Source organism: Lutra lutra, chromosome 18 (assembly GCF_902655055.1).
Source record: "Lutra lutra chromosome 18, mLutLut1.2, whole genome shotgun sequence".
NCBI classification, from domain to species: domain Eukaryota; kingdom Metazoa; phylum Chordata; class Mammalia; order Carnivora; family Mustelidae; genus Lutra; species Lutra lutra.
In genome coordinates, this window is record NC_062295.1 from 430,342 (window position 1) to 440,972 (window position 10,631).

General features: G+C 61.4%; 1 protein-coding gene across 6 annotated transcripts in view; it reads left to right on the plus strand.

Moving 5' to 3' along the window:
* The window catches only part of RAB11FIP3 (RAB11 family interacting protein 3), a 76,897-nt gene that overhangs the window by 64,863 nt on the left and 1,403 nt on the right, over positions 1-10,631 (plus strand). For 5 of the 6 annotated variants that reach the window (XM_047712949.1, XM_047712950.1, XM_047712948.1 and 2 more), the window contains 7 exons: positions 1,982-2,075; positions 2,805-2,908; positions 6,699-6,839; positions 8,895-8,976; positions 9,757-9,894; positions 10,088-10,243; positions 10,420-10,560. In XM_047712949.1, the coding sequence (XP_047568905.1) occupies positions 1,982-2,075; positions 2,805-2,908; positions 6,699-6,839; positions 8,895-8,976; positions 9,757-9,894; positions 10,088-10,243; positions 10,420-10,560 (856 nt within the window). Of the gene's footprint in view, positions 1-1,981; positions 2,076-2,804; positions 2,909-6,698; positions 6,840-8,894; positions 8,977-9,400; positions 9,734-9,756; positions 9,895-10,087; positions 10,244-10,419; positions 10,561-10,631 lie in introns of those variants that run through there. The other variant, XM_047712952.1, reaches the window with a different exon arrangement.

Below are 10,631 nucleotides of genomic sequence, written 5' to 3' on the forward strand. Positions count from 1 at the left end.
TTCCAGACTGTACGCGCACACGCGCGCGCACACGCACACACGGTTGTGATCTGCTGCCGTGTTGCACTTAAAACCAGCACTAGAATTCTAAGGAAACTCCAAATCCGTGGTCCTTTACTCTTCACGGTGACTCAGGCCTTTGCACATGGCCCTGTCCTGACCGTGGGGTTCGCAACCACCAGCTCTGGCCTCTGTGACCTGGCTGTGTGCTTCCTGCACGTGGGCGTGGCTGTGGGGTCAGCCTGCGTGTGAGGATCTGGAGGCCGCGCACAGAGCTGGCCTCAGGCTGGGCGGGGTAAGGGCAGTGCCAGCGGGACTGCCACAGGGCAGAGGGCATTCTTGGTGCATCAGACGTCTCCCATGGCACCTTCTCCTGCTGGGTCTCCTGAGGGAGGATGGGTTGACATGAAAGAGGCACTCCCCCCCAGCATGTGCCTGAAGTGGCCACACGCTAGCTGCCCCCTTCCTGTCCCGTGTCCAGCCCTTGGGAGGCCATGAGCTTCTGGAAGGAGCTCAGGGTGGGGTGACGGGTCAGACTGTGGCTCCTCTGCAGGGTGGTCTTTGGTGCCCCAGCACTGACGTCAGGAGCTCTTGGTGGGGCCTAGGTCATGGGTGTTTGAAACAGCAACTTGACAGAAAGAGGATGACCTTTTGGGTTCAGTCCACCCAGGATACATTCAGGGGTAAAGACGGCCGCCTTTTTTTCCCCCTTCGAACATTTCTGGAAGAAATTTGAGGAATGCACAAGCTCAGTCAATACTAAAAAGAAGGGGCGCCTGGGTGGCTCAGTGGGTTAAGCCGCTGCCTTCGGCTCAGGTCATGATCCCAGGTCCTGGGTTCAAGCCCCACATCGGGCTCTCTGCTCAGCAGGGAGCCTGCTTCCTCCTCTCTCTTTCTCTGCCTGCCTCTCTGCCTACTTGTGATCTCTGTCTGTCAAATAAATAAATAAAATCTTTAAAAAAAAATACTAAAAAGAAAACAGAACTTCATACGTTTAATAACAGATTTTCATGTGATGGACATCTTCTGTGTAATTTTAATAGTGTTTTACTGAATTCTTACCCTGCATTACGTCTTTCACAGGAGCTGTTTCTGTGTATAATCTCGTCGACTCCTCCTCCTAGCTTGTGACCCCCGTCTTGTGGGGCTCAGGAGGGGGCTCAGGAGGAGGAGCGGCTGTGTCAGGGACACACAGCTCTGAACAGAGGCTGCTCAGTTTGGAGCCTTGGTCGGCACAGGGGACACGCTGCTGGCGCTCCCGGCCAGTGCTCTGAGAGCTTTAGGTGCAGCTGGTGAGAGCTGCTGGAGTGTCCGCCAATAAGACTCTCTAGGGGGACGGCACACATGTGTTTGCTGAGCACCTGCTAGGGGGCCTGGGGCTGAGGAGCCAAGGCAGGAGTTCTGAGGGCGTCGAGGGGGCTTTCACAGGCCCGTGGGAGCTCCCAATGTGGCTCAGGGGGATAGGGGCCCTGTGGCCCGTGGGGCTGGGCCTTTGGAGCTGTTGCCTCAGAGGACGCTTGGGTCTGTGCACCTTCCCAGGCTTGACCCCTGAGAAGCTCTGGGTGAGACCCTGGTCTCCCTGTCCCTGCCACGAGGAGTAGGTTTGCACATGTGGGTGGCCCTGCATCTGGAAGTCAGGATCCTGAAGTAATGTTGCATGGGCCTGTGGCAGAAGAGGAGATGATTTCCTATCACAGGGGAACGAAGTCGTGTTTCATTACTGAGGACAAAGTACCTTCACCCATTTGCTGCCAGGGAGGGAGGCCGAGAGGTCGGGTTCCAGAGAGCAGCAGGGACTTGTTCTGCCCCTTGGGCAGCAGTGTCCTGCCGGGACCCTGCTGGCAGAGACCTGGGCCCGCGCTGTGGGTTCTGGTTCTCAGATGGGCTTGGAAACCCCCATGTTCCCAGAACTCGTGATCGCGCCTCTCGCCGCTCTGCTGGAGGTCATTCTCTGGACCGGCCTCTTGTTTCTTCTCTTCAGGAACCTGCACCAGTCAGCGGCCCTGACCATGGACACCCTGCAGGACCCAGCCCCGGACCCAGTGGAGTGCATGGAGGAAGACATTGCGGACAAGGTGGGCCCCGGGGTGCAGGCTGGAGGGAGGCCCCTACTGAGAACAGCCAGGTCTCGAGGCGCTTGGGCTGCCGCATCAGGGTGCAGGCCACATGGGGTGCGGGCTTGGCTGAGGGGCAGTGGTGGTGCCATCAGGGGTGATTAGATCCTCCGCCAGTCCTGGCATTGTCCAGTGGCCAGGGGTGGAAGGGAACATTTCCTGCTGTGTGTGGAGAGGGAGCGGAGAGGTCAGATGTTGCCTGTATTTGCCTGTGGGCCCATCTGGGCGCACTGACGCTCAGAGATGCCCTTTACCTGGCCCGTGGAGGCAGGCTCTTAGGGTTTCGGGGTGGTGATCACAGAGCCAGACTACTGTGGCAGTTTCCAGAGAGGCCGTGTGGGCTGGGTTCCTAGGGGCAGGGCGACTTCACTGTGGAAGCAATCCCAAGCTTCCCGAGGGTCTGCTCAGCAGGAGATGAGAAGGGGTGGGAGTACACCCCTACCTCCTCCCATCCCCCCCATGCTCACCCCCTCCCATTCCCCACCCCGTGCTCACCTTCTCCCATCCCCCCTGTGCTCACCCCCTCCCATCCCCCCCATGCTCACCTTCTATTCCCACCCCACCCCCGTGCCCACCTCCTCCATGAACAAGGTGGACCCAGCTCTAGCCTAGTGGACACTGCCTTCTAAACAGTGGGCTGGGAATGCAGGACTTGCCTCTGGCCTCTGAGGCCACTGTGTCACTCCCAAGGTTGTCTTCCTGGAGAAGCGGGTGTCGGAGCTGGAGAAGGACACTGCTGCCAACGGGGAGCAGCACAGCCGGCTGAGGCAGGAGAACCTCCAGCTTGTGCACAGGTGAGGCAGGGGGGTCTCTATGGTCATGGTCACCTGTCTGTATGAGAGCCTGGCCCTCACGGCCCTCTGCACCTCCCACAGCAGGGTCTCCACTGCCACAGGTGTGGCTCCCAGCTGGAGCTGTCCCTCCACTGGCTGCTGGGAGCCAGCACGGGACACCTCCAAGTCAGCACGTTCCCCTGCATCTCGTCAGGCCGCAGAGGAAAGAGCAAGGGGAGGCGCCTCCTCAGCTCTCGGGCCAGTGAGGCCGGCAGCCACACCACCCGCACCGAGCACGTGGCAGAGGCCGCCTGGGGGGGGGCTGGGACCCTCTGATGGGGGCTCAGCTCTTGTCCCCGATCCTGAGAACCCGTCGTGCCTCCGACACGCCTGGAGACGGGCTTGTTGCTCCGTGCCGATGGCTGCGTTTGAGGCATGGCATCCTCCCCTTTCCCTCTACTGTGTCCTGCGGGCCACCACGCCCGCTGTTGGAGCCAGCAGGTGGGGACTGTGAGGGCGGGGCCTCCAGAGCCCCCTGCCCCTGGGCGTGGGCCCAGCCCTGGAAGCACACGGGTCCTTGCAAGCCCTTGAGGCAGAGGTGGAAGTAGAGTGGCAGCTGCTGGGCGACGGGACGCACAGCCTGGCCCAGTCGGGCCGCCGTGCTGCGGGGGGCAGTGCGTCACTGAGGGAGCGGCATGACCTGCCCCCCGCCCCCCTCCCGGCCATCTGTGTCCCGGACGGCTTGTGCCGCATATGCCCAGTTGAAGGCAGCACGTTTCCGGACGGTGTAGGGGCTTGGCTCGGGAGCTGTAGCTCTCTGGGCTGTGTGCGCAGGCAGCTGGGTGTGCGGGGACGCGGACCGAGGGTGGGGAGGCCCCAGGGGCGTGAAGGAGGATCAGTGCTGCGCTCGCTCGGTGACTTCAGGCAAGGGCCCTTCCCCTCGCAGCCTCCGCAGGCTTGCCCCTGACCTGGGCAGCAGGGCTGGTCACAGGTCCCATGCACTCACTTGACTCCTGCCGTGATGCTCCGTCCTGGATGGCACGCACTCCCTGACCCTGCTCTGGTGTTGAGCAGGCAGTCTGCTCTTCGGAGGCTGGGAGTTAGAGTGGGTCGTTCCTGCAGACGCCCCCCACATGCCACTAGCACGGTTGCATCAGGTCCTCTGTGCAGCCAAGAGCCTGGGCTGGACCCTGCACCGGGCCCAGGCTCCTCCAGTGGGGCTGGCCCGCGTGGTCCTGCTGCCCAGCTGAGGGCGGGCCCAGCGTGCTCACGGAGGGGCTCCGGGGATGTTTGTCCCCCTGCCTGTCCATGTCCAGGGAAACCTGGCTGGGCCAGCACTCATATTTCTCCAGCTGCCTGGTGAGGCTCCGTCTGATCTGACGGCCCTACCAGTTACCCACATATGGAGTGGAAAGTCCACGGCCTTTGCCCAACAGCCTGCCGTGTCCAAGCCTGTGGGTGTTTCTTGGGCTGTTTCCTGAGTTCTCCTAAAAACAACATGTTTCTGCTGCTTCTTGAGGGTTCCTCAGGTTCACGGTGTCTCTAGCCTGCTGCGTGGCTGCTGCCCCTCTACCGGCGTCCCAGCAGCCCCACACGGGTTCTCATGCTTGCGGTTTGTTCATCTGATTGTTTTAAGATGACTGATTTTAGAGGGAGGGAGAGAGCCCGAGTGTGCCTGAGCAGGGGTGCGGCCGAGGGAGAATCGTCAAGGCGGCTCCTCACCTACTGCAGAGCCCGACGTGGGGCTCCATCCCAGGACCCTGAGCTCACAACGGAGCCACAACCCAGAGTCCGACGCCTAACCAGCTGGGCCCCCAGGCGCCCCCCGTGCTTGGCTTCTTGCTTTCTGGATCCCGTGTTTTCCTCTTTTCTTGCTCGTTCGTCATCTGCGGAGGGCGTCCCCGGACGGTTGCCTGGGGTGGGTGCAGAGGAGCAGGCCCGGCGAGGCCGCGTGTGTCTGGAGTGTGTCTGCCCAGGGAGAGTGGGGCTGCGTCTGCAACCACAGCGGGAAATTGGCAGGTGGGCGCCAGTGCCCTCTGTGGGGTCTGGGCTCTCACCTGGGACACTGAGAAGGCCCCCCGTTTCCTGTGACGGCACAGGATTCCAACCTTTAAATCTCCGAGATGCCCCTCAGCTTCAGGAGGGTCTTTAGAATTATTTCTCTGTGCGTTTTGTTCTATCTCCTTATCTGTCTGAACGTCTGTTCATCAAATGTGTTAGACCTTATGGACGTTTCTTCTCGTTTTCTTTACTTTCCTGTTCTCTAATTCCACCATTTCCCTCTTTTTAAGCAGGTTCCACACCCAGTGTGGAGCCCAACATAGGGCTTGATCTCACAACCTGGGCTTAGCTCAAGGGTTGGATGCTGAACTGACTGAGCTGCCCAGGCACTGATTTTCCTCTTTTTATTTTTATTTTTTTTTAAGATTTTATTTGGGGCGCCTGGGTGGCTCAGTGGGTTAAAGCCTCTGCCTTAGGCTCAGGTCATGATCTCAGGGTCCTGGGATGGAGCCCCGCATCGGGCTCTCTCCTTGGCCGGGAGCCTGCTTCCCTCTCTCTCTGCCTGCCTCCCTGCCTACTTGTAATCTCTCTGTCTGTCGAATAAATAAATAAAATCTTAAAAAAAAAAAAGATTTTATTTATTTATTTGACAGACAGAGATCACAAGCAGGCAGAGAGGCAGGCAGAGAGAGAGGGAGAAGCAGGCTCCCCGCTGAGCAAGGAGCCCGATGCGGGACTCCATCCCAAGAGCCTGGGATCAGGACCTGAGCTGAAGGCAGACGCTTAACTGACTGAGCCCACCAGGTGTCCCCATTTTCCTCTTTGGAAAAATGTAATATCCTTGGTCTTCTCTTTCAACACTCTGAATTTCCTTATTTATTTATTGAAATGTGTGTTTGCTTCTCTCTTTCTCCACTTTGCAGATTTTTTTTCTCCCAAAGATTTCACTCACTGATCTGACACAGAGAGAGACAGCGAGAGAGGGAACACAAGCAGGGGGGAGCGGGAGAGGGAGAAGCAGACTCTCCAATGAGCAGGGAGCCCGATGCGGGGCTCCATCCCAGGACCCTGGGGTCATGACCTGACTTAAAGGCAAACGCCCGACAACTGAGCCCCCCAGGCACCCCTCTCTTACTGAATTTTTTTTTACTTCAGATGTTCTGCTCCTGTTCCCTGTGGGGCAGGTCACACACTCTGAGTGTGAATTATAGGGCTTTCTCCTGCGTGAGGTGTGTTCTCTCTGATGGTTTCAGCCGCTTTTGTGTCGACACCTTTCCCATGGAGTCTGTTCACTCTTGGTGTGAGGCACCAGAAAGAGGTGGAGAAGCCCTGTGTGCATGGACAGTTTGAAGGCGTGGGCGCTGTGCGCAGGGCCTGGAGCCCTTCTCTTTGGGGTGGTCAGTCCCTGTGTCCTGCAGCTGCCTGTGGGGGTCTGGTAGGCACCAGGGTCAGGGCCCCCACAAGAACATTCCCTTTGTCCTCATGTTCTCGCTGACACATCCCCTTGCCTCTGCCATGGGTGACCTGGGCGTGCGGCCCGCAGGGTCATTGCGGGGTCCTCCCGGGACCTGGTAGCACCTGGTGGGCTTGCGCCACTGGGATGGGGGATGCGCTGCCCAAAAGCGACGGAGACTCTGGTTCTGAGGCCCTGGGTGCAGGTGTGGGAAGCAGAGGCTGTCTCGGCAGGCACGTCCTCTGCTTCAGAACCGCCCTTGGCCAGACCTGCGGGGGAGTCTCAGCGGCCCTCCTGCAGGGAGGCCCTGGTGCAGGGAGCAGAAGGCCTCTTACCTTCGTCCCTTCGCCTTCGCAGAGCCAATGCCCTCGAGGAGCAGCTGAAGGAGCAGGAGCTGCGAGCCTGCGAGGTGGCGCTGGAGGAGGCACGGCGGCACCGGGAGCTCCTGTGCAAGATGGAGCGGGAGCGGAGCATCGAGGTGGAGAGCCTGCAGGCCAGGTGGGCCGCCGCCCGGGGAGGGAGCGGACTGCGGAGGCCGGGGAGGAGCCACGCGAGGAACGCTGTGAACCGCGCTCAGGCTCAGAATTCGCGGACAGACCCCACCCAGTGTCCCGTGGAGTCTGTCCCCCATCCTTTTTGAGGCTGGCGGGGTCCCCTTCTGCTTATCTGGAGGTGGGAGCCTTCAAGAGTCCAGAGAAATGGGGGGAGCACGCCCCGCGGGGAGCACGCAGGGAGAGCGCGAGATCGCCAGCTGCCCCCACGCAGGTCGGACCCCCCATGCAGGGCTTCCTCCTGTCGTGGGACGGTCCTTCACGGGCTCCCAGCCAGGAGTGGTTGAAGAGGCTGCCCGAGGGCTTCCGGAGCGCCTCCGAGGGCCTGAGGGGTTTTGGTCGCTGAGCCAGAGCCAGAACTCAAAGGACCCCAGGGCTTGTGGCCTGCGGTCCTCTCCAGCGCCTCGGCTGGGGGTGCGGCCGACTGAGTGGAAGAGGAGCTCCTGTGAGGGCTTTCCAAGAGCGGGCCTCCCGGCGGGCTGCGGGAAAGGCTGCACCCCGAGCGGCACCAGCCATCCGGACGCGAGGCCTCCTTGCTGGCAGACACAGCCAGGCCCGGGCAGCTGGGGGACCTTCTTTCCTGGGCCTCGGCACAGCGTGGCTGTGTGTTCCTCGTCTGTGTGTGCGGGTAGCCTCTCCCCTGGGGTTCTGAGCAGGGCAGCAGCTCGTGGGGAGTGAGGTATACCAGGTATCGCAAAGCCCTCAGGGACTGGGCGGGACTCCATGTCACTGCTTCTGAGCAGACCTGCTGCCTGCTCTGTGTGGCTGGATCCCGTCAGCCTCCTGCAGTTACCTGGGGGTGGGGGCGGTGGGAGGGGTCAGCACCCCGAGGTCAGCCCAGCACAAGGGCCTCTCTGGTGTGGCCCCAGTCTAGTGTGGTGCCCAAGAAGAACGTCCGCAGTGCAGACGGCCATGGAAGGCGACACGATGGACAGGACTGTGGAGCAGAGAAGAGGCTCCTTGGAGAAGGGACTAAGTCTGTGGCTGGGATGGCAGTGAGGCCAGCACGGCTTCTCATCGTGTCAGAAAGTAGGGAGGTGCTCAGAGAAGCATGGATCTGCACATGGTGATGGGGCAGCTGATGAGGGCTCCCAGAGGTCAAAGCTGGACCACTTTGAGTAACACACTAATACTACTACCGGACCATAATCTGGAGCCCCACTCGACGTGAGCCCTGGTGAAGACGTGGGGAGCAGATATGAACCTTCCTCACAGAGGGATTCCCAGTGATGCGAGGAGATGCCCCCTGGGGCTGGAGCAGAGTCCTCCCTCCCCTGGGGAATGGGCAGGGCCCAGTGACCGGCTTCCAGGGGACAGGGAACCGGCGGGAAGAGACACCTGGAAACACACCTTCACCAGGTGATCCAGGCCCGCGGCGAGTCATGTGGACTCCGGCACCTGATCGGTGACAAGGGTACCTCGCCTCTGTGACCCGTCTCGTCCCAGAAACACCAGACAAACCCAGTGTGGGGGCATCGGAGCAATATGGGACGAGAACTGCCCAGAATGACCAAGCTCACGAAGAGCCAAGGAGGTCCTACAGACTGCCACAGACCAGAGGGGCCCAAGGAGACGCGGCGACAGAGTGCAGTGTGGCCCCGGGATGGGCCCCAGGGCAGGAAGGGGCACCGGTGGGAAATCAAGTGAAGTGGGTGGTTTGGGGACTAGTGTATCCCAGTGTGGCTGTGTGGGCGGCAGAGCCACCACATCAATGAGCACATGGCCTGCAGGAAGGGGGCCTGAGCCCACAGGGACCCTGCACTGTGTCTGCAGCTTTTGTGTAAACCCACAAGTGTTCCTAGACCCAAAGTATATTTAATGACCATCCTAGCTTAACGAAAAGTTGGGGCCTAGAGTACTTGAGTGAGGTCTGGGGCCTCTTGGGGAGCCTCTGTGGGTCCCTGGGTGACTCGCGGGGTGGCTGTCAGGATAGGGGGCCTCCCTTGCCTCAGGGAGGCACATTTCCTGGGCACGAGGTCCCAGCCTTGTTCTCGTGTCTCAGGCTGCAGCAGCTGGACGAGGAGAATGGGGAGCTGAGGTCCTGCACGCCCTGTCTGAAGGCCAACATTGAGCGCCTGGAGGAGGTGAGCGGTCAGCTGGGAGCGTTGAGCGTGTGGGGCCCGGCCCCGTGACAGGTGGGCACGCCATCGGCCCGGCTAGCGTCAGGGCGCTCCTCCGCCCTCTGCCACTGACAGGTTCTTAGAGTGGGACGGCCACACAGCCAGCGCAGGGTGGAACCACTCCAGAGAGCATGCCGATGGCCCTGGGCCCACGGGCCCCGGGGATGGGGACAAGGACAGCTTGGGTCTGGCCATCACTTTGTTGGAGGTTGTTGGTCCCTGCCTTACGTCCCAGCATCCCCACAGACATGGGTCCTTGGGTTCAGAGGTTCAGCTGAGATGGACGTGTGGTTGAATTCAGGGCGGACTTCAGCTAGACCCCCCCATGCCTGGTCCTGCGGGTGTTCCCTCGAGAGGCCTCTGCCCCCTTCCTCCCCTCCTTGCCAAGGTCCCCTGGGAAGCTGTGAACCCTGAGGACGTCCAAGACCACATGGGCTCTGGCTCCTGTGAGCACTTCCTGCAGAGCCGCTGTGGTCCTGCTCTTGCCTCGGTCCTTCCTGCCCCGCCTCCCTTGGAAACCGTCCCTGTGGCCCTTGCAGCCACGCGCACCAGGTGCTCTCCGGGCCCACCTGTGCGCATGGTGCTCAGGGTCAGCGTGCCCCCAGAGGTGTGTGCACCTTGGTCATGATGGGGTGGCTCAGGGGCCGCCTTTATGATGGAGCCCAAGGGGCTGAGCGCGCTCAGGAGAGCTATGTGATCGGGGCAGCCGGCGGGCACGCCGCAACGGACATCCTCCCGCCGCAGGAGAGGCAGAAGTTGCTGGATGAGATCGAAGAGCTGTCCCTGCGGCTCAGTGATGAGCAGGAGAACAGGAGGAAGCTGGGGGACAGGCTGAGTCACGAGAGGCACCAGTTCCAGAGGGACAAGGAGGCAACCCAGGAGGTGAGCCTGGCACCCTCTGTGTCCGGAGACCGGAGGCCGGTAACCGGGTCGTGCCGGGCGGGAGGGGTTTGGGAAGCGTGGCATCGTCCTCCTGCTTGGAGATGGCGCTGGATGCAGCCAGAGGTCAGGACGCGGAGGGCTGGCACTTGCTGCCTCGGTGCCTGGAACCTGGCTCACCCGCGCTTGCCTGCAGCTGATCGAGGACCTGCGGAAGCAGCTGGAGCACCTGCAGCTCTTCAAGCTGGAGGCCGAGCAGCGGAGGGGCCGCGGCAGCAGTGTGGGCCTGCAGGAGTACAACAGCCGCACCCGCGAGAGCGAGCTGGAGCAGGAGGTCCGCAGGCTGAAGCAGGTGCGGCAGACACGCCCCTGGAGCGCCTCGGAAACTTCCGGGCCCAGCACGGGGCAGGGTCACGCGGGGGGCTGGGACGCTGAGTGGGAAGCCCCTCTGGCCGGTCCCTGTGCCGGTTCAGCCACCAGTGGGGTCCCGGCCGCAGGGGTGAGGCTCCCGCGCGCTCCCCCACCCAGGATAACCGTAACCTGAAGGAGCAGAATGACGAGCTCAATGGGCAGATCATCAATCTGAGCATCCAGGGCGCCAAGAACCTCTTCTCCACGTCCTTCTCGGAGTCCCTGGCTGCGGAGATCAGCTCCGTCTCCCGAGATGAGGTAAGGCCTGGCCAGGCCCGGCCACCCATGTGTGCCACGGTCTGTGCACCAGGCCGGTGCTGACACCGCTC